We start from the raw sequence: 22,678 nt of genomic DNA, 5'->3' as shown, positions 1-22,678 counted from the left end.
GATGCTTCAGGAAAGGCCCGTAGTGTGACCTGGCTGCAGTGTGAGGTACGTGGGGGGAAATGGTAGAAAATGAGGTTAGACAGTAAAGGCAGAAGCCAGATTATGGAAGGTTTGCAGGCTGGGCTAAAAGTGTTTGAATTTTATGCCGTAGGTGATGAAGAACCAGGATAGAGTCTGAACTAGTTTCCTGTGGTGTTCAATGTGGAATGGCAGAGACAAGGGATCAAGGCCACGGACACAGGGAACTAGAGACTTCTTTGGGATCAGACCCAGCTTGCGCATAGGAGCAACAGCTGGCTTGGCGATGTGATTTTCTTCAGCCTTGTTTGGTAGCCCAGGGTCAGGGATGAGACGTCAGATTCCCCACTGTTTTCTAAACCACCACAGTCCTCAAAACCTCCAACTCACCCTGTATATAGGCAGAGAACCAAAAACAACCCCTGCCTCCCGGTTTTCTGTCAGGAATCCTTCTAAGGCACGTCTTCGAATCTGCAAAACACAGGAGTGAATGTTTAATGCAGAGGGCACACTCCATCAGCAGCAAAATTCCTGGGTTCAAATCCTGACTCTGCTGCTTATTAACTGAACGATCTTGGGCAAGTTCTTCCTCTATTGACTACTTATGAAGATGAAATGAAACAACATACATTGCGTTGTGTTACTCATATGTAAGATTTAGTATCGTATTATTATTACTGATAATGGTACGTCAAAAAGAAGGAAATGAATACATTTTATACAATTGAAAAAGAAAATGAATGGGCAAAACAAGATTCTGGTAAAAACCAGAGGTTCCTAAGAGAAAGGTGTTTTTACTCAACTTTAGCATTAAAGTTTTGCTATTTTACCAACCATTTGAGAAGACAAAGGTGTCCAAAGGAGAAGGCGATCCTTGGGGCACTTGTTTCAAGAGCTTTAAAACTTTGCTCCAGATTTCCCCGAATGTATTTAATGCTTCAGTTAAATCACTTTAGAAGATTGTTTCTTGTTTTCAAATTGGAAGAGGATATTGAAAGTCTATGCCAATCTTTATTTTTAGGATGTGCTATTTCAATCCTATTCAACAAAATTTTGTATCTGTTATGTGCTATGCCTATGTCTTTGGCCATAAAGAACTTAGGACTCTGGTGGGTAGGCAGTAAAGTAAGTGTACAAATATTCTGGTTGACTAGAGAACACAGTAAATGTATATGCTGGAAGACACAAGGCAGGAGAGATGGGGGTTGTTGGGGAATGTGGTATTAACATTTGTTGAGTATCTGGGATTAACAGGTGTACTTTTTTCTCAATTAATCCTCACAATAACACTTTGAAGGGCTTTCCAGTGAGGAAAGAGATACAATAATTTATCTAAGATTAAACCTAAGTCTCACACTCCACATCCTGGTCCCTCTCCCGTCTGTGCTCCTGCCCTCTGGGAGCAGCCCAGTGCCATCTGGACAGAAAGGTGGGGGTTGTGGAAATTGTTTCATTTGGAAAAAAGTAAGTATTTATCAAATATGAAGTTGATAGTGTAAAAGAATAATGATAGAACGAACACCCATAGATCCACTGCTCTGTTTTACATGTTGAAACAATTGTCAACTTTGGGGTTCTCAGTCCTTTTCATCTGCCCTTAAATGTAATGACTGTCTTGAATTTTGTATTTTTAATTGCCTTGCTTTTATTTGTATAACTTTTTTCTTTTATGAATTTAGCAATATTTTTAGTTTTGCCTCTTTTTGACTTTTATATGAATGATAATTAATATAGGTATATTTTAAATTAACATACAATATATTATTGGTTTCAGGGACACAGGTCTGTGAGTCATCAGTCTTACACCATCCACGGCACTCACCATAGCACGTACCCTCCCCACCGTTACATACATGTTCTTAAGCACACTCTTTCATTCAGTAGCATTTGTCAGACTATTATCCATATAGGAGAGGGTTATTTGGTCCATTTATGTTCACAGCTCCATAGAATCCTAATCTGTAAATGTGTTATAATTCTGTACCGATTACACCGTTTGTGAGCACTTAGGCAGCTTTCCGGTTGTTGCTCTTCCAGAATACTGCTCGGAGCACCCTTGTACCTGCCTCCGAAGGTTTAAGAGTTTCTCTAGGGGACATCTCTAGTAGGCTATACCTATTTTCGACTTCACTGGTTAATGTTAAATTGTTTTCCCACGTGCTTCGAGCAAGTTACACAACTTCCACCCCCCACATTAGTGTTCTGATTGTGCCAAATGCACACTGGCCCTTGGGAGACTCAGACTTTCTGATATTTGCCAATCTGCTGGGTGTAAAATGGTATCTCCTAATGTTATTTATGTGAATTTCCACCTTTTACCAATGAGGCTGAGCATTTCATCATGTGCTTACTGGCAATTTTTTTCCTTTTGTGATCTATTCAAGTATTTTTACCATTTTTTAAATTGGACTGTCTTTTCTTCTTATTGATTTCTTAGGAATTCTTTTGTATTCTAGACACTAATCCCTCGTCAGTTACAAAGGTAGGATGGACTTGACAGGCAGAGAAAGCCTTGGATGTGACAAGGACAGCTCATGTGAACTAAGGGACAGAAGACAGGAATGCTCAGCAAACAACTAGCCTGATTTGTAGAGGGTAGGGCAACAGTAGGTTGATAATGGGAGATTTGTTTAGAAAGGTTAAGTTTGGTTTATTGTGTGGAAGATCTTGAAGAAATCAGTTCATGCTATATACACTCTTTAGGAATATTAGAAATAGAATGAATAGTGGGACCCATTTCTCCCCTAATTCAGCATTGATGTGTGTCAGTCTGTGATAGGCAGAATCATGGCAACCAAAGATGTCCACACCCTATTTCCCCACCCCCAGCCTACGACTACACGGCCTCACTTGGCAAAAGGTCACTTGGCAAAATGTGATTAAGGTCAGAAACCTGGAGATGGATTTTCCAGGGGGGCCCAATCTCATCACAGGCATCCTTAAAAGCAGAGAACATTTCCTGCTGGGTTGGAGACTTGTGACCCCCAGGAAACCGTCAGGGAGAAACCATATTTTTGGCTTTGAAGACAAAGGAAGAGGGCCACAAACTAAAGCAATGAGATTCTCCCCTTAGAGCTTCCAGGAAAGGAACAGAGCTCCAGCAACATCTTAATTTTAGCCCAGGCACACCCAGATCAGACTTTTGACACACAGAATTGTAAGATAATTAGTTCGTGTTTAAACCACCAAATATGTAGTAATTCCTAAGAGCAGCAATAGAAAGCTAATACACTGGGGAGATCTAAATTCAGGAAAACAAAAGCCAAGAGCTTTCTCTTGTTTGTTTGGGATTTTTTTTTTTGTTGTTTGTTCATTTGTTTCATGGCTACCTTGGGAGAAGAAAGAGACTTGAAAAACTTAAAGTCATGATCCACTTCAAAGGCCTTGGGAGGTGTACGTTTGAAAAGCAAAGACATTGAGCTCATTTTTTTCCATCTGCATAAAAAGATACAAAGAAAACTGTTCAGCGCATACCCACATCTTTTATCCTCTGCCTACTAAACAAATATCCATTACATCCTTCTTTCTTTGGTCCCTGGTTCTTTGGCTCCCATGGCACCAGTCCTGATGATGCTATGGCTGCCCTTAGGTCACTCCCTATTGGCTCACTTGAATATCCTGGGCGTGCCTACGGTGTGCTTAGCAGTAAGCTAAGACCTGGGTATAGAAAGATGTACAGAACATGGTCTTAATTTTCAAGGAACTCACAGAGTTAGTGAAGGAGATGCATATGACCAAATTAGAAGATACAATTTTGAGTACTAAGACAGATGGTTGCGGTCAAGGCTCAGCAATTACCCAAGGGAGAATGACCAACTTTGCTTGGTGAACTTTAAGACATCTTGGAGTCTTGGCTCTATGACACCACCTCTCACGTTTTGGCAAGACTTCTTCTCCAGGGCTCTTGCTGGCTAGTCTTGAGCTCTTCAGCAGGGTTTGGCAGCCACTTGGAATCCTTGTTGATTTTTCTCAAACTGGTCCTGTCTTAATCCAAATTCTATGTTGACTGTGACTCTTAGTTTCTCTTCCTTTTTATTCTACCAGCTGTTGGACTGGATGATGGCACTGAGTCTCTCTAGCTTTGACCCACTCGGGATTTTCCTAAAGGACTTTATTTTAGATAATCCCCTCTGATTCTTCCCACTTTGGGCTCATCTAGTCAGTTTTCCCAGGCCTAATTTATTCCATGTTGCCAGTCCAGGTAGGACTGGTCCCCTGAGGTTATCCACCAGGCTTTGCTGATGTTGAACTCAAATGAGCACTGATCTCTTCCATTATGGCAAAGATCCAATCAAAACCAGAACTGAACATTACAAAAGGACAAAACACCTTCCACCAACTCCCTACTTCCTCCTGAGGAACTGTTTCTTCCTCCAAGACTTTAAGCAATGGTCATGTCCCTGAGACACAATCAAGCCCATGAATCACACTCTTATTCAAATTTAGAGCTATCTGACTTCCTTACAAAGTAACCTAAAGAATTGTCACCTCATGTCTCCTATTTTTTTCTCAAGCACTTGCTTGTGGCTTTCTTTTTGGCATCCAGGTGGGTCTATCTTAATGCTCATTAAATATCTCCACTTGGATGTCTCACAAGCATTTAAACTTAAACCTGTCCAAAACCAAACTCACTATCCTTTTCTTCAGACCTTTTTCTTGTGTATTCTTTTGTGATTTCTCTAAAGTTTAAAATCCTTATGTTGGCCCATACCAAGAGCCCATTGTGATTTGGCCTCTATAAACTTTCCTTGCTCTATTTCCTACCATGTCTTCTTTGTTGGCTCACTGAACTGCCAAGTCTTGAAAAACTTGATGATGTATCATAGTGTTTCATTAATTAGTGCTTTTCCTTAAATAGGATTCAACTAAGCAAAGAATACCAAAATTGCCTCTTTGGTCCTCTTTGTTTGGTTATATCCCCTAATTCCTCTGTGATTATCTTAAGAATTAAATTTTCTTAGAAATACTATTATATTTAATTATAGTTTTTTGTTTCCGTATTTCTCCCCTCCCCTGGACTGTGACATTATTGAAAAGCCCTGGACTGTTCACCTTTGAATTCTCCACATCCAGCCCAGCGTCACAGTGGCATAAGAGTTTAATTCTTGTCTTTTCATCTAAAAACAACGCAACATGGGGCACCTGGGTGGCTCAGGGGGTTAAACTTCTGCCTTTGGCTCAGGTAATGATCTCAGGGTCCTGGGATGGAGCCCCACATCGGGGTCTCTGCTCAGCAGGGAGCCTGCTTCTCCCTCCCCCCTCTGCCTGCCTCTCTGCTTCTTGTGATATCTCTCGCTCTCTGTTAAATAAATAAAATCTTAAAAAAAATAAAAACAATACAACACAAAACAAAACAAAAAACAAAAACAATGGTCTTACTTTTGCCGGTCAAATACCAGAGGATATTCATATTTTTGCTTCTTCTCTGTGAACTTGTTTTCTTCTTTTATTTCTACCGGATATTCGTTAACATCACATGGCAAAATGAAATCACTTGATTGTGATAGTTCGAACATTCTTCGCTGTCCAAAATACCCACAGTAATGACCACTGAAGGCATGCCAGAGCCTGAGGAGAGGCCAAGGTAGGGAGAAGAAAGTGGCTGGAATTCAGTGGAAGTTATTCTGTTTATTGGATCATTTATATGGATTTTTCACTGATACATTAGGGATTTGGAGCTTGATGCTAGAACTCTTCCTATTAAATACATGAAAGTAATCAGAGCAGATCCATTTTTTTAAGTTAAAATTCTAATCTACAACAATTTTAGGAACTGTCAACTTGAATCTGTACTTATGAAGCCCATTCAAGGAACAGATATTTCCTAGAATAACCCTGCTCATTCAAGGTGATCAGAACCCATGCTGGCTGGGTATTAGCTGGATTAGGCCTTTGAGTGGGCTACATCTCAGCTGTTTACCTCCGTATCCACATCAGGAGAACTTGTGGGATGGGTTTCATACAGACTCTTTTCCTATTACCACACCCTCTCAACCTCTGTCCATAACTCCTACTATTAAGGAAACACCATACTAATTTCTTAGGACTGAGCTCTTAAATGGCAGAGAAAATGGCTCCCATCTGTATTTATTATTTTTCCATTGGTTCAGTGTATGAGGTCCCTCTAGCAGGCTACTTACTTTAAAGTACTACAGAATGTTGTTTGCAAGAGTATGTGCTCTAGGTCTCAAAGAAAGACAAAACGCTTTGTGGAAGATTTTTATATCTTGATTTCAACCTCAGAGTAGCAAACAATGGACACAGTCATCATGGCCCATGAGGAGGACAAGCTAAGTGAGTTAAGAGGTAATTCCACAAAGTCCAAGTGGTTTCCCAGGTCCAGGGGCAGCCATTGAGGAGAAGGCAGCAGAGGGATCCAGTCAGCACTGCTCACATCTGACAGCATCCTAAGAATGTAGCATAAACACTTGATATCCCCTACATATTTGAATTCCCCAACACTCTATCAACACTGTGCCCTTGCTGGAGCCTTGACCAAAGTGAAATGGAGCAGCCCTTCCAGCATGGAAGTTAGAGGGTAAGGACTACTCCAAACTCCCTGTGTTCTTGGCCAGACCTGAAGCAGCTTCTGCTCTCCTTGGTTTTGTGGCATTTGCTCTGGCATGTGGACTTCTCCTAGACAATTGGTCCCGCCTCGCAGCCTGATTTCCCGTGCCTCAGATACAGATCTTCACCCCTTCTAGCCTCTGTCCAAGAGCTAAGCCTTTATTACAGTATAAAATCCTCATCTCTTTGACGAGAAAGATTTAGTGTTAAAATTGCCTACCCTGCTAGAGAGCGGCAGCTAGTGTTCACAAAAGGACGGAGCTTAGTTATGAAGAGAACCGTCTCTGAAGGAGCTATTCATAGAGCTACTTTTTCTGAGCTGCGTATCCAGGGAGATCTTCACTTGAAGGAATCTTGAAAGTACTTCTCCGTGCCAAGGGTGACTGGTCTGAGAAGGGACGGCTTTTAACAACGGGACTGTATGCACATGTGACATGTGGGGTGTGTGTGTGTGTGTACGTGCTTGTGCTACCATTCCCCAATTAGCACTTCTGCTGACAGGTAGCTGAAAATAAGCTGGAACAGAGACCCAAGGGACAGAGTTGTGAAAACCATCTATAATAATGAAATGTCATGTCCTTAACTTTTCCTATGAATAAAACAACAGATTCCCTTTCTGGCTGAGGAAAAGCTCTATTGGACCCCAGGTTGACCTTACCCTCACAGACTTACCTTTAACTCAACATTTCTACAAGTTGACCTTCACTCTTCCACACTAAAAATATCTTCCTCTTTGGGCGCCCCCTCTCTTCCCAAATGGTACCAACATTCACTGAGTTGCACAAGCCAGGAGATATTCTTGACATCTGTCACTTACCTCCCCTTTCAGTTAAAGTTTCTGTCTCCCACTTTTTACCTCCTAGACCGTTCTCAGACCCAGACTATTTCCTTGCGGCACAGTTGCGACTGCCCCAGTCCAGGCCACTGCCGTCGGCACAGACTTCAAACTGTTCTCTCTCCTCCCACCTTGCTGCTCTGAAATCCATTCCCTACATATTATTATTATTTTTTTTAATGTAAATCAGATGATGTCAGTCCTTCGCTTACAGTTCGTTGGTGGCTGTTCTCTTTCAAGGCGAAGATCCAGATCAGTCTCAGGTCCACACAGGGTCTTTTATACAATGCCAGATACTCCTTCCTTTGGCCTTCACTATGTTTGAGCTCTCCAATACACTTTGAAGTCTCTCTACCTCTCTCGATCATTCCTGACTTTATTCTCCCAAGAGGATAATTCATCACCATGATTTTGAGGCATTTTAAGATGCAGCAATTGGTCTCACAAAGTGTCATGACGTTTCCTTTCTCTTTGTCAGTGTGTGTGTGTGTGTGTGTGTGTGTGTGTATTCAGCATTTTGTGTGTGTAAACTTAGCATTATCCAGGTGATGAGAAACAAGTAGACTTTTTAAAATCAATCCCACTGTCTGTGAAAACGTTAGCTCACTCCCATTTTTCTCAGCATTAAGTAGCACTTTGGTACTATTTTCTTTGTGACTTTTGACCCTGTGTCTCCTGTGGTCCTCCCTGGGTGTGGGTCTATCTCTCTGAGATAATTATCTTGCTTAACTCTTCCAAACGAGTCCACCAAAAAACACATTTAATTAAGTATTTGTTATACTTCTAGTGTAGAAGAGCAGGGCATCTCATCTCCTTGGGCATGGAAAAGAATTCCAAACCATGGCCCTTTGTGCATGCAACTCTTTGTTCATGATTTTATTTATTTTAATTACCCAATCAAGAGTGTATTCAAGAGTGTATATATATATATATATATATATATATATATATATATATATATATATTTGAACTTTAGACCCAAAGTTTGACTTCTCATGCTCCAAACCCTAAGTTCACAATATGGAGGTCCATACCTTACTGAGCCATCGATGGAGGCAGTAAGCACCAATTGCTTGTCTTCTATATAGATTACTTGAACAATTTCTAAAGAATGAGCACGCCAGACAAGCAGCTGCTTCAATTTCTAGAGAGCAACAATAAAACATATCCCTTGCAATAAGTATATGCTGATCAAAATCCAATCTGGAGCAAAACCATTAACCACTAATGAGCCAAGCGTATGAGTGAATGGTGTGGATGTCTGTACAAGATGTCGTCCCTCTCCCTGGTGTCTGCTAATCTGCACATATCCCAGAGAGGAAAGATCTTATGTTTTTAGCAATTTTTCATTTAAGTGAGGATTAACAGTGCCTTTAGTTGAGGATTACAAGATGAGCAGATGAAGGAAAAGCCTTAGGAGGAGGGTTGTTGGGGAGGCCAAGGCAGAGTGGAATCAGGAGCAGGAGGGAGCAGAGATGAAAGGTGAGGACCAAAGGGGAGGCTGGCAAAACTTTCCAGCCTAAAGTTTTATCCAGAGATAGCCCTGGCTATTTTGTTCTTTGATTGGTATGTTCCTTCAAGTTGTGTGTTATTCTCAAGTGTAGAACCCTAGATTTGCCAACTGGGGAGCTGGCTCTGCACCAGCGTCCCCTTCCAGCATGTTCCCTTTCTTTCTCTGACGATCCCAGATCAACATGAATTCTTCCTGGGTCATCTACCTAGAGCATTTGTGTGGCTAGAATTCTGGCAGCTTGGGAGTTATCCTACGAGTCTCCTACTCATTTAGACTCTAACCAAGGCCAGACACAATTCCTCCTACATTTCTTGGCTTTCTGACTCAGCTCCCTCAAGTTGTTCTTAGAAAACCAGGGGGAAATCTGCCTTCTCCTACTTCTTCCTGTCTCATAGCTGGTCAAGAACACCTTGGCATCCAAGAGCTCTTTCTTGGCCTTGGAATGGGATTCATCTCTAAGGCGAGTGTTTCTCTACTATGTGCCATATCTACAGTAAGAAATATATTTTACTTCATGATCTAGTAAACAGATAAAATACCTGCACATGCATTCTGAATGCATTTCAGTATCATTCACACACAGATACTTAACCTAACTCAGTGCTCTGTACGCTGCTATTGTCTAGTCTGTTCTGCTGCATTTCATTCCACTCTATTACCTTTTCTTAATGAAAATACAGTCACCACCCCTAAATTGACTTTATGACCCTAAAGTGGGTTATGACCTGTACTTAGAAAAACACTGCTCAGGGGCACCTGGGTGGCTCAGTGGGCTAAAGCCTCTGCTTTCAGCTCAGGTCATGATCCTGGGGTCCTGGGATCGAGCCCCACATCGGGATCTCTGCTCAGCAGGGAACCTGCTTCCCCTTCTCTCTCTCTGCCTGCCTCTGCCTACTTGTGATCTCTGTCAAATAAATAAATAAAATCTTAAAAAAAAAAAAAGAAAAGAAAAACACTGCTCAAAGACTTTTTTTCCTGTAGCCCCGTGTATATTATCATAAGAATGATCTCTCTTTAGGTGGGCAGATTTTGACTATCCTATCTCTTAGAAGATTTTTATTACATGGGGCATCTTTTAAATAATTAATAATTGTTAATTATTAATTAGTAGTATAGGTATATTTATAACTAATTATTAATTATTTATGAATGATTGATAAAGAAAATAATTAACACCTTATGTATAGACTGACCTATTAGATTCTGGTTGTAGTTGTAATCTATAACTGCAATTGGCTTCATTCATGGTACATACTGGTCTGTGCAGAGGCGAGGCCTCCTGTAACCAGACTCTGTTGTATATTTGTTTTGTTTTGTTTTTTTAAGATTTTATTTATTCATTTGACAGAGAGAGATCACAAGCAGGCAGAGAGGCAGGCAGGGAGAGAGGAGGAAGCAGGCTCCCCACTGAGCAGAGAGCCCGATGCGGGGCTCGATCCCAGGACCCTGAGACCATGACCTGAGCGGAAGGCAGAGGCTTAACCCACTGAGCCACCCAGGTGCCCCTCTGTTGTATATTTGTAAATAGGCAGACATGTACGAAGTGGAAAAATACATTGTCCGCATCCAGAAAACGTTGAAATGAAATTGACTATAGAAGAATTTCAATTAAGTGATTAAAGTCTTTGCTTTTAAGTTGGTAAAAATGCTTTAAGTCTAATTCAATATTATGTTACAGCTTTGTTTTTAAGATTTTTCTCTTAAAGGTCTGTAAAGGTCTTGTTTGCCAGTTTATGGAAAGTCCATTTACAAAACTATAGGCTTTGGGTCATATTTTTATGTCTTAAAATTAATAATGGAATATGATAATCATTGCAATTTAGAGAAAACAGATAACTTTCCACCTATACATGGCTCAAGAATGTTATTTGTTTTTGTTCCTCTCACAACATGCCTTGACTGTAGGCCAGTTATAGCTGTTGATAAATGAAACTCTAGGCTTCATGAGTTTGAACATTGTTTTTTTTTTTTTTGATGTTATTTATTTATTTATTCAACAGACAGAGATCACAAGCAGGCAGAGAGAGAGGAGGGAACAGGCCCCCCGCCGAGTGGAGAGCCCTATGTGGGGCTCTATTCTAGGATCCTGGGATCACAACCTGAGCTGAAGGCAGAGGCTTTAACCCACTGAGCCACCCAGGCGCCCCTGAATGTTGTTTTCTATTTGATAGCAGGGAGGGTTATATATAAGGGAGGAATATTAGATTTGAGGATCAGAAGCCTGGTTCTAGCCCCAGCTTAGTCACTACCTGTCTGTGTGCTCCTAGGCAAGGCAGTCTCTGATTTCCCCTGGGCAAAGTGGAGATAATCATACTAAAGCTAAACATCTGAACATTATAAGACTCTGATTTGTTCCTGGAAACAAAAAGAAAATTCTAGGGATCAAATGAAATAATGTTTGAAACAGTAACCATTCTGTGACACTCTGCAAGGAATCCAATCCTCATCTACGTAACCATATGTCACTGCCTATAATCCCAAAGCAAAAAAATTGCTATTTGCTTGCTTTTTGGATTTGAAATATGAACGTAAAGGGAAATAAGCCTAGGGTAAAACAGTGCTTCGTTGCTGCAACCTTTAATTAGTGTTGAGTCTTTATAACATATGTAGCTATATTTGTATATCCACATTTGCACAAAAATGCATATTTAAATGGTTATGAATAAGACTGGTGACATTTACATTGCATTAACACTAAAAAGAGCATAAAACATGTTTGAATTACAAGGAGGATTTAGCCTAGATGTGAGGAAGAGTTTCTTTCTTTGAAATTGAGGTATAGTTGCCACACAATGTTATGTCAGTTACAAGTGTACAACACACTGATTAGACAACTCTGTGCATTACTCAGCGCTCACCACGATAAGCATGGCTGCCGTCTGCCACCCTCAGAAGTCGTTACAGCGTCGTTGACTGTATTCCCTATGCTGTACTTTTCATCCCCATGACTTTATTACAATGGTTGGACACAGATTAGACTTGCAAGGAAAAGTTATAGAATCTCCTTCTGTGAAGACATATAAGCTATATAAACTGACTGCAGAGGACTAGACAATGTGTGAACCCTTTTAAGCTCTAGGATTTGGCATAAATTCTCTCAAGTAAATGAAAACATGAAGATGACCTAAAGTAGCTCACTGCGGGCTCCTTCCCTCACTCATCCTCTCTTTTCACCACTAAACCGTTGTTATTTGGCACGTAGCTTGTTTCTTGTTTCTGTTTTTATTTTAAGTATAATTAGCATACAATATTATATTAGTTTAAGGTGTGCCATTTAATGACTCAACAATTCTATACATTTCTTGGTGCCCATCAAGATAAGAGTACTCTTAAGATTCAATAGCATTGGGTGCCTGGGTGGCTCAGTTGGTTGAGTGACTGCCTCCAGCTCAGGTCATGATCCTGGAGTCCCAGGATCGAGTCCTACATGGGGCTCCCTGTTTACTGGGGAGTCTGCTTCTCCCTCTGACCTTCTTCCTCTCATGCTTGTTCTCTCTCATTGTCTTTCTCTCAAATTAACATATAAAATCTTAAAAAAGAAAGATTCAATAGTATTAGATAGGACTCAAGAGTAGGGAGTCATGTCTTGTTCTGTCTTTTGTCATATCTAGCACAGAGAAATGGTTAATTAGTCTATTCTGGTTCATGAATTAAACTAAGACTAAAGTTCTTACCTTTTCTTCGTGGGGCGGATCCAGGAAGGAACTAATACTGCAAAGGATAACATGTCCTTCTGTATAAAATGTAAACATTGGAATCTTTAGTTAGATATCATGTTACCTAAGCAGATACTACCCAGACCACCAAACTAATTTGACTTAGGCATTTATAACAGTAAATAAAACAGAATCTGAAAAACCAGAAATGAAATGAAAGAAAAAACTGTTATCAATATTTCTATGTAGGAATCCTGTTTTGTTGAGTATACATGGCAACTTCATTATGACTTATTATTGTTGTGGATACTCAGAGTTCTTCTAGATGTCAGGGTAGAAGAAATAGAAATAAACGCACCATTACAGAGAATCATCCTACAGTCCAAATTACAAAACTAGATTTAAAAAAGCAACAAGACTAGATCTAGGCATATTCAAACTGCAGAAAGAAAAAAAAATCTTGAAAGAAACTAGAGGGAAAAAAATAGCTTGTTTATAAAGGAACAATATAAGAATTACATCTAACTTCTCAGAAAGTGTGCAAGCAAGAAGAATGGAATGAAATATTTAAGGATTGAGAAAAAACCATCAACCTAGAATTCTGTATCTTGTGAAGTTGTCCTTTAAAAATGAAGGGGAAATACAGACTTTCCCAGACAAACAGAGCTTGAGAGAATTTGTTGCTAGTAGACATGCCTTGCAAGAAATATCAAAAGAAGTACTTGGGATGCCTGGGTGGCTCAGTCGGTTAAGCGTCTGCCTTTAGCTCAGGTCGTGATCCCAGGGTTCTGGGATCAAGTCCCATAATGGGCTCCCTGCTCGGTGGAGAGCCTGCTTCTCCTTTTTCTTCTGTCCCTCTCCCCAACTCAGGCATGGTCTTTCTCAAATAGATAAATAAAATCTTTTAAAAAATACTAAGAGTTCTTTTTAAAAGATTTTATTTATTTATTTGTCAGAGAGAGAAAGCACAAGCAGGGGAAACAGCAAACGGAGAGAAAAGCAGCATCCCCACTGAGCAAGAAGCCTGATGCGGGGCTCTATCCCAGGACCCTAAGATCATGACCTGAGCTGAAAGCAGACGCTTAACCTACTCAGCCACCCAGGCATCCCTGAAGTTCTTAAAAGAGAAGGAAAGTGATACAGGTAAGAAATTCAGATTTATATAAAGAAAAGGAGAGCATAATAAAAGGCATAAGTGAAGATAAATTAAAAACTAACAGCAGTGTATTTAAAGCAGTAACAGCAATAATATATTTGACAATTGTATCTTATAGATACTTGAAATGAATAACAGCTATGACATAAGGGATGAGAAGGAGAACCTAGGAATACTTTGTTATTATAAGGTACTTGTACTACCACTGAGGTGGTGTAGTGTTGTTTGAAAATGGACATAAATTAGTTGTAAATGTCTATTTCAAACTCTAGGGAAACCACTCAAAAATTTTTAAAAAGATCTAATGGATAGGTGAAGAAAAGCTATGCTAAAAGAAAGTGGGATGATATAAAATGTTCACTTAATGGAGACATACAAATAGCTAACAGAGGGGTGCCTGGGTGGCTCAGTGGGTTAAAGCCTCTGCCTTCGGCTCAGGTCATGATCCTGGGGTCCTGGGATCGAGCCCCGCATCGGGCTCTCTGCTCAGCAGGGAGCCTGCTTCCGCCCCTCTCTCTGCCTGCCTCTCTGCCTACTTGTGATTTCTCTCTCTGTCAAATAAATAAATAAAATCTTAAAAACAAAAACAAAAACAAATGGCTAACAGACACATGAAAAAAGGTTCATCATCACTAGCCATCAGGGAAATTCAAATCAAAATCACATTGAGATACCATCTTACACGAGTTAGAATGGCAACAATGAACAAGACAGTAAACAACGTGTGTTGGAGAGGATGTGGAGAAAGGGGAATTTTCTTACACTGTTGGTGGGAATTCAAGTTGGTGCAGCCACTCTGGAGAACAGTGTGGAGATTCCTTAAGAAATTAAAAATAGAGCTTCCCTATGACCCTGCAATTGCATACTGGGTATTTACCCCAAAGACACAGATGAAAAGAAGGGCCATCTCTACCCCAATGTTCATAGCAGCAATGGCCACAGTCACCAAACTGTGCGAAGAGCCAAGATGCCCTTCAGCAGACAAATGGATAAAGGAGATGTAGTCCATATAATTATGAAGTATGATGCCTCCATCAGAAAGGATGAATACCCAACTTTTTTATCAACATGGACGGGACTGGAGGAGATTATGCTGAATGAAATAAGTCAAGCAGAGAGAGTCAATTATCATACAGTTTTGCTTATTTGTGGAGCATAAGGAATAACACGGAGGACATGGGGAGATGGAGAGGAAAAGGGAATTGGGGGAAATCGGAGGGGGAGATGAACCATGGGAGACTGTGGACTCTGAGGAACTAACTGAGGATTTTGGAAGGGAAAGGGGTAGGGGGTTGAGTGAGCCTGGTGTTGGGTATTGTGGAGGGCACGTATTGTATGGAGCACTGGGTGTGGTGCATAAACAATGAATTTTGGAACACTGAAAAGAAATTTTTAAAATAGATAAAAATTTTTTAAAAACCCACAAAAGGCAGAAAGAGAGTTGAAGACAAAAGTAAGAACAGAAAACAAGGGTAACAAATAGAAAACAGTAAGAAATATGATGGATATTAATTCACTATATCAATAATCACTTTGATGTCAACAGTCTAAGTAAGCCACTTAGACTGAGATTATCAGAGTGGATTCAAAGACAATACCCAATTACACGTTGCCTACAGGAAATCCACTTTACACGTAAGGACACGTGACAGATGAAAAGTAAAGGGATGGAGAAGGGTCTGCCGTGTTAATGCTCATCAAAGAAAGCAAGAGCAGCTATGTTTCAAACAGAGAAGGCTTCAGAGAAAGAGAAATTATCAGGAATGATTGGGTGCATTACATAATGATAAAGGGGTCAGTTCTCCAAGAAGACCTCAATCCTTAACATGCACATGCCTAACATTACAGTGTGAAGTTAGGTGGGGTGAAAACTGACGGAATTGAGAGGAAAAATAGATAATGCCCTTTTATTGTTGGAAGCTTCAGCACCCCTCTTTGAGAAATGGACATGAGAAATGGACAGATCCAGCAGGCAGAATAACCGTAAAGTCATAGTTGAACTCAAAAACACCATCAGTGGACACCTCGGCGGCTCAGTGGGTTAAAGCCTCTGCCTTCGGCTCAGGTCATGATCTCAGGATCCTGAGATGGAGCCCCACGTCAGGCTCTCTGCTCAGTGGGGAGCCTGCTTCCTCCTCTCTCTCTGCGTGCCTCTCTGCCTACTTGTAATCTCTGTCTGTCAAATAAATAAATAAAATATTTTTTAAAAACCACCATCAGTCAACTAGATATAATTAATATCTGTAGGCTGCTGCATCCGACATGTATTAATCTCAAACTCTCATGGAACATTCACCAAGACAGACCACATTCTGGACAATAAATTATACCTTAACAAATTTAAAATAATAGAAATCATATAGTGAATGCCCTCAGTTTACAATAGAATAAATTGGAGATCAGTAAGAAAAAGAGAGCTGGAAAATCCTAGAGTAAGTAGAGATGAAATAACATACTTCTACATTATAGATCATAGAAAAAAAAAAACTCAAGAGAAATATTTAAATATTTTGAACTAAATAAAAATGAAAACATGACATCAAAATTTGAGTAAAGCAGCAGAAACAGCGCTTATAGGGCAATTTATATGCATATGTTAGAAAAAAAGAAAGAGCTATAATCCAAGCTTCCATTTAGGACTAGGTGAAAAAGAGAAAAATAATCCAAAGTAAGCAGAAGGAGAGAAATAATAAAAATCTGAGCAGATATCAATGAAACTCAAAAGAGGAACCCAATAGAAAAAATCAAAGAAAGCAAAAGCTGCTTTTTTTCCTCCCAAGGTTTTATTTATGTATTTGACAGAGAGAGAGAAAGAGAGAGAGAGAGAGACAGCATGTGAGAGAGCAGCAGGGGAGGGGCAGGCCCCTGGGATCATGATCTGAGCCAAAGGCAGATGCTTAACGACTGAGCCACCCAGGGGCCCCCCAAAGCTGGTTCTTTAAAAAGATCAATAAAATTGATAAACTTGTAGCCAGGCTAACTAAGAAAAAAAAATCTCAGGGGGAATTAAGAGGATAATAAAGGAATCTATGAATTCTATGCCTACAGACTTAATAACCCAAATGAAACAGCACAATTCCTCAAAAGACACAATCTGCCAAAGCTCACACAAGAAGAAATAAATCATCTGAGTAGGCCATATTATTAAAGAAATTAAAGTAATTAATAACATTCTCAAGCAGAAACCATTAGGTAAAAATGGATTTAATGGTGAATCCAACACACATTCAAGGAAGAAATCTTAACAATTCTCTACAAATTCTTCCAGAATATAGAAGCAAAAGGGAATACTACTTAGCTTCTTCAGTGTGGCCAGCACGTCCTAATGCCAAACCAGACAAAGACATCATAAGAAAACTATAAACAAATGGCTCCTATTAACATAGGTACAAAGCCCCCAACGAAATATTAGCAAGTTGAATCCAAGACCTATTAGCTCAGGTCATGCCGCTGGGGTCCAGCCCTGAGCAGGGCTTCATACTGCGTGAGCATGCAGCCTGCTTGAGGTTCTCTCTCTCTCTCTGCTCCTCCTTCCCCACCCCTTCTCATGCTCTATCTCTCTAAAAAAAGGAAAAAAAATTATACACCATGGGCAACATTTAAAAATCAACTAATGTAGTCCATCACATCAACAGGCTAACAAAGAAATACCATATGATCACATCAATAGATACAGAAAAAGCAGTTGATGAAATTCAATACCAATTCATAATATAAAGTCTCAGTTTAGATATAAACCTTACACCTTTCCCACACAAACGTGCACTCAAATAAACCAGTTCAAAACAATTCTAAGGGTAACATGTGTAAGTATAGAACTAGAAGAAAGTCTTAATGACCTCAGGTTTGGCAATGACTTTTCAGATACAACACCAAAGCCACAGTCCATGAACAAAAGCACTGACAAACTGGACTTCTTTAAAACTGAAAACTTCCAGGTGCGCTTGGGTAGCTCCATCGGTTAAGTGTTCAACTCTTGATTATGGCTCAGGGTCCTGGGATCAAACCCCGAGTCAGTCTCCCCACTCAGTAGACAGTCTGCTAGAGATTCTCTCTCTCTATCTGACTCCCTTTTCTGTGCTCTCTGTCTCTCAAAGAAATAAATCTTTAAAACATTGAAATGTTCTGCTCTGCAAAAGACACTATTGAGAGAACAGAAAGACAAGCCACAGACTGGGGGAAAATATTTGTGAAAGGCATATTTGATAAAGGACTCTTATCCCAAATATACCAAAAACTCTTAGAAGTCAACAATAAGAAAATAAACAACCTGATTTAAAAAATAAGCCAAAGATCTGCACAGACCCCTCAACAAGAAAAATAGACAGATGGCAAAAAAGTATATGAAAAGATAATCTCCATTGTATGTCAGTAGGGAAATGCAAGTTAAAACCACAAGGCTTTTAAAATGGCCCAAATCCAAAAAATCGAGGACACCAAGTGTTGAGACGGACGTGGAGCAACAGGAATGCTCGTCCATCTCTGGTGGGAACACCAAATGGTACGGCTGTTTTGGAAGACAGTTTGGAAGTTTCTCACAAGATTAAATACGCTCTTACTATATGATCCAGCACTGTATTCCCTGGTATATACCCAAAGGCATTGAAAACTGTTTTCCACACAAACACACGCAGATGTCTACAGCAGCTTTGTATATTATTGCCAAAACGTAGAAGTAACCAAGATGTCCTTCAGCGGGTGAATGGATGAGTAAACTGTGTCCATCCAGACAGTGGAATCTTACTCGGCACTAACATTAAACGAGATCTCAAGCCATGAAGACACACGGAGGAAACCTAAATGGGTTATTTCTTAAGTGAAAGAAGTCTGAAAAGGCTATGTACTATGCAATCTCCACTATGAAATTCTGTGAAAAGCAAAACTGGGGAGGCAATAAAAAGGTCAATAATTGCCAGAAGCTGGGGAGGAGGGAAGGAAGGAGAGGCAGGACGCAGGGGATTTTTGCTGGAACGACTCTCTAAGGTATTAGAATGGTGGATGCTTGTCACCGGACATCTGTCAAAACCCGTAGAATACACACAGCCCCGGCGTGAACCACGCATTTTGGAGATACTGACATGTTGTTGTAGGCGCTGCAGCTGTGATGAACGTACCACTCTCGTGCAGGACATTGAAAGTGGGGGCATCCAGGGGCTCCCTGGGGGGTGCAGCCCACTGAGCACCCCAGTCATGCTTTTGGCTCAGGTCGGATCTCAGGGTGCTGCCATTGAGCTCTTCCGTTGGGCCCTACGCTCATCAGGGAGTCTGCTTGAGACGTTTCCCCCTCTCTTTCCGCCCCTTCACCCCTAGCCCCTGCATTCACGCACTTTTTATTTTTTATTTTATTTTATTTTTAAATTTTTAAAAAGATTTTATTTATTCATTTGACAGACAGATCACAAGTAGGCAGAGAGGCAGGCAAAGAGAGAGGAGGAAGCAGATTCCCAGCCAAGCAGAGAGCCAGATGCAGGGCTTGATCCCAGGACCCTGAGATCATGACCTGAGCCGAAGGCAGAGGCTTTATTTAACCCACTGAGCCACCCAGGCGCCCCATGCACGCACTTTTTAAAATAAATAAATAAATAAATCTTTTTTAAACAAGTGGGGGGTGGGGACTGTTTTAGGGAGGGTGAGGGCAGGATGTGTATGAGAACTCTGTAATTTCTACTGAATTTTTCTGTGAACTTGAAGCTGAAATTAAAAAAAAAAAAAGCCCATTTAACAACAAAAACAAAAAAACAACAACTAATAATGTTGGAGGATTCCTGATTTAAAACAGTGACTAGACAGCAAACTACATAGGTCTGTTAGCATCTACAGTTGCACAGGAATAGGAAGCCTAAGGTCATAACCTACACGTCTTATTTATACTATAGCTGAAGCTTGATTGGATCCCAAACCCACCCCACTCTAGTTATCTGGATCACAACAAAAAACACAAACCTCAAGACGCAGAAGGACTCTGTGATAACGAGGGGTTTCCTCTTAGTAACCCTGACAGAGATGCCGTCTGAGAATTCTGTAGATAATGTCAAATTTTAGTTCTATGTATTTTGCTAGAAAAAACTTATGCTGTAGTAGGTACAGTTCGTGCAAAAATATGCAGGCAAATGTTTTTTAAAAGGAATAAATTTGCTTGACCTTAGATTTTTCTGGGTGGCTGTAAACAGAAATGACAGAAACCATAGAGATGGACATATAAGAGAGTTCAAGAATTGGAGTGTACAGGACAGGTGGTGAGCAATAAAACCAGATAAAATAAAGATGACTTTAAACATATATTGTAAAGTTACTGGTTATACTGAATATAAATATAAAAAAAAATTCTCTGTAATCTCCAGAAAACTGAACTAATTGGTGCCACAAACTGGTTTGTTGGGACTTTGGTAAAATAAGTTTTGAAATGAGAACAATGTTCTTTAAGGAGAAGATGTAAAATTTAAATATTAAGGTAACAGCAGTATCTTGCATGCAAATCTCAAGTTTACGAAATTGGCCAATGGTAAGTGAAGGAGTGGATGTAGAACAAAAGAAAGGTAAAGTGGGCCAAGATTTTGTTTAACTGAAAAGATGCTGTTTCAGTATAAACTCTAACAAACTGGGTTTTTTCTTGTTTGTTTGGTTGTTTTTTTTTTAAGAACTTAAAATTAAACACTAGTAAAATTCAAAAATGCATGCATACACACATAATCTTTCAAAGTTGGGAGAGATGAAAAGGAAGAAAATTCAGGATTTATTTAAAACAATTAAAGAAAGAAAATTCAGCATTAAAAAAGAGAATTGTTGGGGCACCAGGGTAGCTCAGTTGGTTAAGTGTCTGACTTTTGGTTTCTTCTCAAGTCATGATCTTAGGGTTGTGATATTGAGTCCTGTGCCCTGCGTGGGGCTCTGCACTGAGCGTGGAGCGTGCTTAAGATTCTCTCTCACAGGGGTGCCTGGGTGGCTCCGTTGGTTGGGCGACTGCTTTTGGCTCAGGTCATGATCCTGGAGTTCCACGTCAGGCTCCAAGCTCCATGGGGAGTCTGCTTCTCCCTCTGACCTTCTCACTTCTCATGCTCTCTCTCTTTCAAAAAATAAACAAAATCTTAAAAAAAAAAAAAAAGATTCTCTCTTGTTCTCTCTCTCTCTAAATAAATAAAATCTCTTTTTAAAAAGAGAGGATTGTGTTACATGAAAGGGTCAAGACCAACTCTATGAGTTGTAACAATCAATATAAAAGTCCCCTATTGAGAAGAATCCCTTTCCTAATTAATGCCATTACTCCCCTTAATAATGAAGATTAACGCAATATAACTTCCAAGATTCAAAATGAAAACTGTATACTTTTCCCATATGTAAGGTGAGGGAACAGGTAGTCCTATTTAAAGATGGGGAAAAAACGTACCCCATTTAAAGATGGAAGAAAAAATAGGATGTCTTGTTTTAAATAAAGAGCTGGGAATTGACTAGGTTGTCAGGACACTCATTTATTGTTCCATTTATTCAGCAAGCCGTTCCTAACACTCTCTCACGCTGAAGCATCCTTCTTAGTCTTTTGTCTCAATAAAAGCTCTGCGTTATCCTATCTGCACCTCTTGGTCGTGCAGGTGGGAGAGCTTCCTGGTGCCGACGCCCTGAGCAGGACTTACCCACGTTCCCGGTCAGAAGTATCCGGCTGCACGAATCCGTACACAGTGATGTCAGAGAAATGGCAGAATGTTTTGTGAAAGGCAGCATATTTTTCAGCAGTTTTCCCTGAATAAAGTAGGATAATAAATTCTATAAAATATTAATATTGGAGTTAAATTTCTCTTTAAAAATTCCACCTAAAAATTATCTCTACAACTGGAATAGGATTCTCTTTTTTTGTGATTAAAAACGAACTGAGATTATCTGTAGGGACTGGCTTCCTTGAAATGAAATATTCATGAAGATGTAACAACTATGAATTAAGAGCAACAGACTCTGATCATTACAGACCCCCGCTGTACTTGGGAGTGATTCTTACGTCTCCTATGACTGTTTCCATGCACTTCCTCAGACCTCTTTTCTGGGTACAGGCTTTCCTTCTAAACAAACATTATTTTCAGGTTTAAGTGTACTTCACTTGTTTCAAGCAGTAATGTTATTACATTTGCCTTTCCAGAAATATCTATTGTTGAATGTTGGCGCAAGACAACGGAATTGTAAGAGATTCAAATTCAGCAGATTGTTTTTCATCTCTTAGGATAAGTCAACACCAGGAAGGACTTCCACAGACACCGTATTAGAGAATAAATATCCATGCTTCGGAAGAAAGAATTTGCACCTGCCACTCGTTTCCTGAGATTTACTTGGATCTAATCTTTCTTCTGTTTCTCTCTCCTATTTTGGCATTGCTCCAAAACTTCAGTACTCTCAGGGAAAGCTGTTGATAGTTCATATTTTCAAACCACGAGTTTCCCACTGAGAAGCTACAAGCTACTGATAGACTTAGGCATTTTGCCCAGCAGAGAGCTGGGTCCCACCCTCTGCCATAGCGAACAGTTGCTCTTTCTTGAGTTTCCCAAGCCTCTCTAATGATTTCCTTTTCACCAGCTTTACATCCTTCCTTCCATCATGTCTTTACTGATATTCCGAACTTTAAACTCCACGACACTCTGCTCCAAGTCATTTAAAACCTTCTGGTAAATAAAAGTTATTTTTTCATGGTAAAATACTTAAGGACACACAGTACGATGTAATAACTTCTTCCAATAGCTTGGATAACTAAAAATTTATAGATATTCAAACACTTGAGTGTTCTTATATTCTTTTACTATATCATTAATATCCTCTAATATTATTTACATGTCCAATGAAATATTGAGTGGTGTGTAGTCATAGCTTGATTTAAAGAAAAGAGAGGTTGGGGTGCCTGGATAGTGCAGTCCATAGAGGATTTGGGGGTTATAAATTTCAGCCCCACATTGGGT

The 22,678-nt window shown here is 40.0% G+C and overlaps 1 protein-coding gene across 4 annotated transcripts in view; it reads right to left on the bottom strand.

The window, feature by feature from the left end:
- The window catches only part of WDR64 (WD repeat domain 64), a 134,387-nt gene that overhangs the window by 5,419 nt on the left and 106,290 nt on the right, over positions 1-22,678 (bottom strand). For all 4 annotated transcript variants that reach the window (XM_082702656.1, XM_082702657.1, XM_082702658.1 and 1 more), the window contains 6 exons: positions 21,374-21,479; positions 12,608-12,666; positions 8,455-8,564; positions 5,398-5,586; positions 3,348-3,453; positions 409-489 (listed from right to left, as the gene is read on the bottom strand). In XM_082702656.1, coding sequence (XP_082558782.1) covers positions 409-489; positions 3,348-3,453; positions 5,398-5,586; positions 8,455-8,564; positions 12,608-12,666; positions 21,374-21,479 — 651 coding nt within the window. The remainder of the gene's footprint in view (positions 1-408; positions 490-3,347; positions 3,454-5,397; positions 5,587-8,454; positions 8,565-12,607; positions 12,667-21,373; positions 21,480-22,678) is intronic.

The sequence above is a fragment of the Mustela nivalis genome (genome assembly GCF_964662115.1).
Source record: "Mustela nivalis genome assembly, chromosome: 16".
Classification (NCBI taxonomy): domain Eukaryota; kingdom Metazoa; phylum Chordata; class Mammalia; order Carnivora; family Mustelidae; genus Mustela; species Mustela nivalis.
The sequence above is the reverse complement of the archived record's forward strand: the minus strand, read 5'-3'. Positions and strand labels throughout refer to the sequence as shown.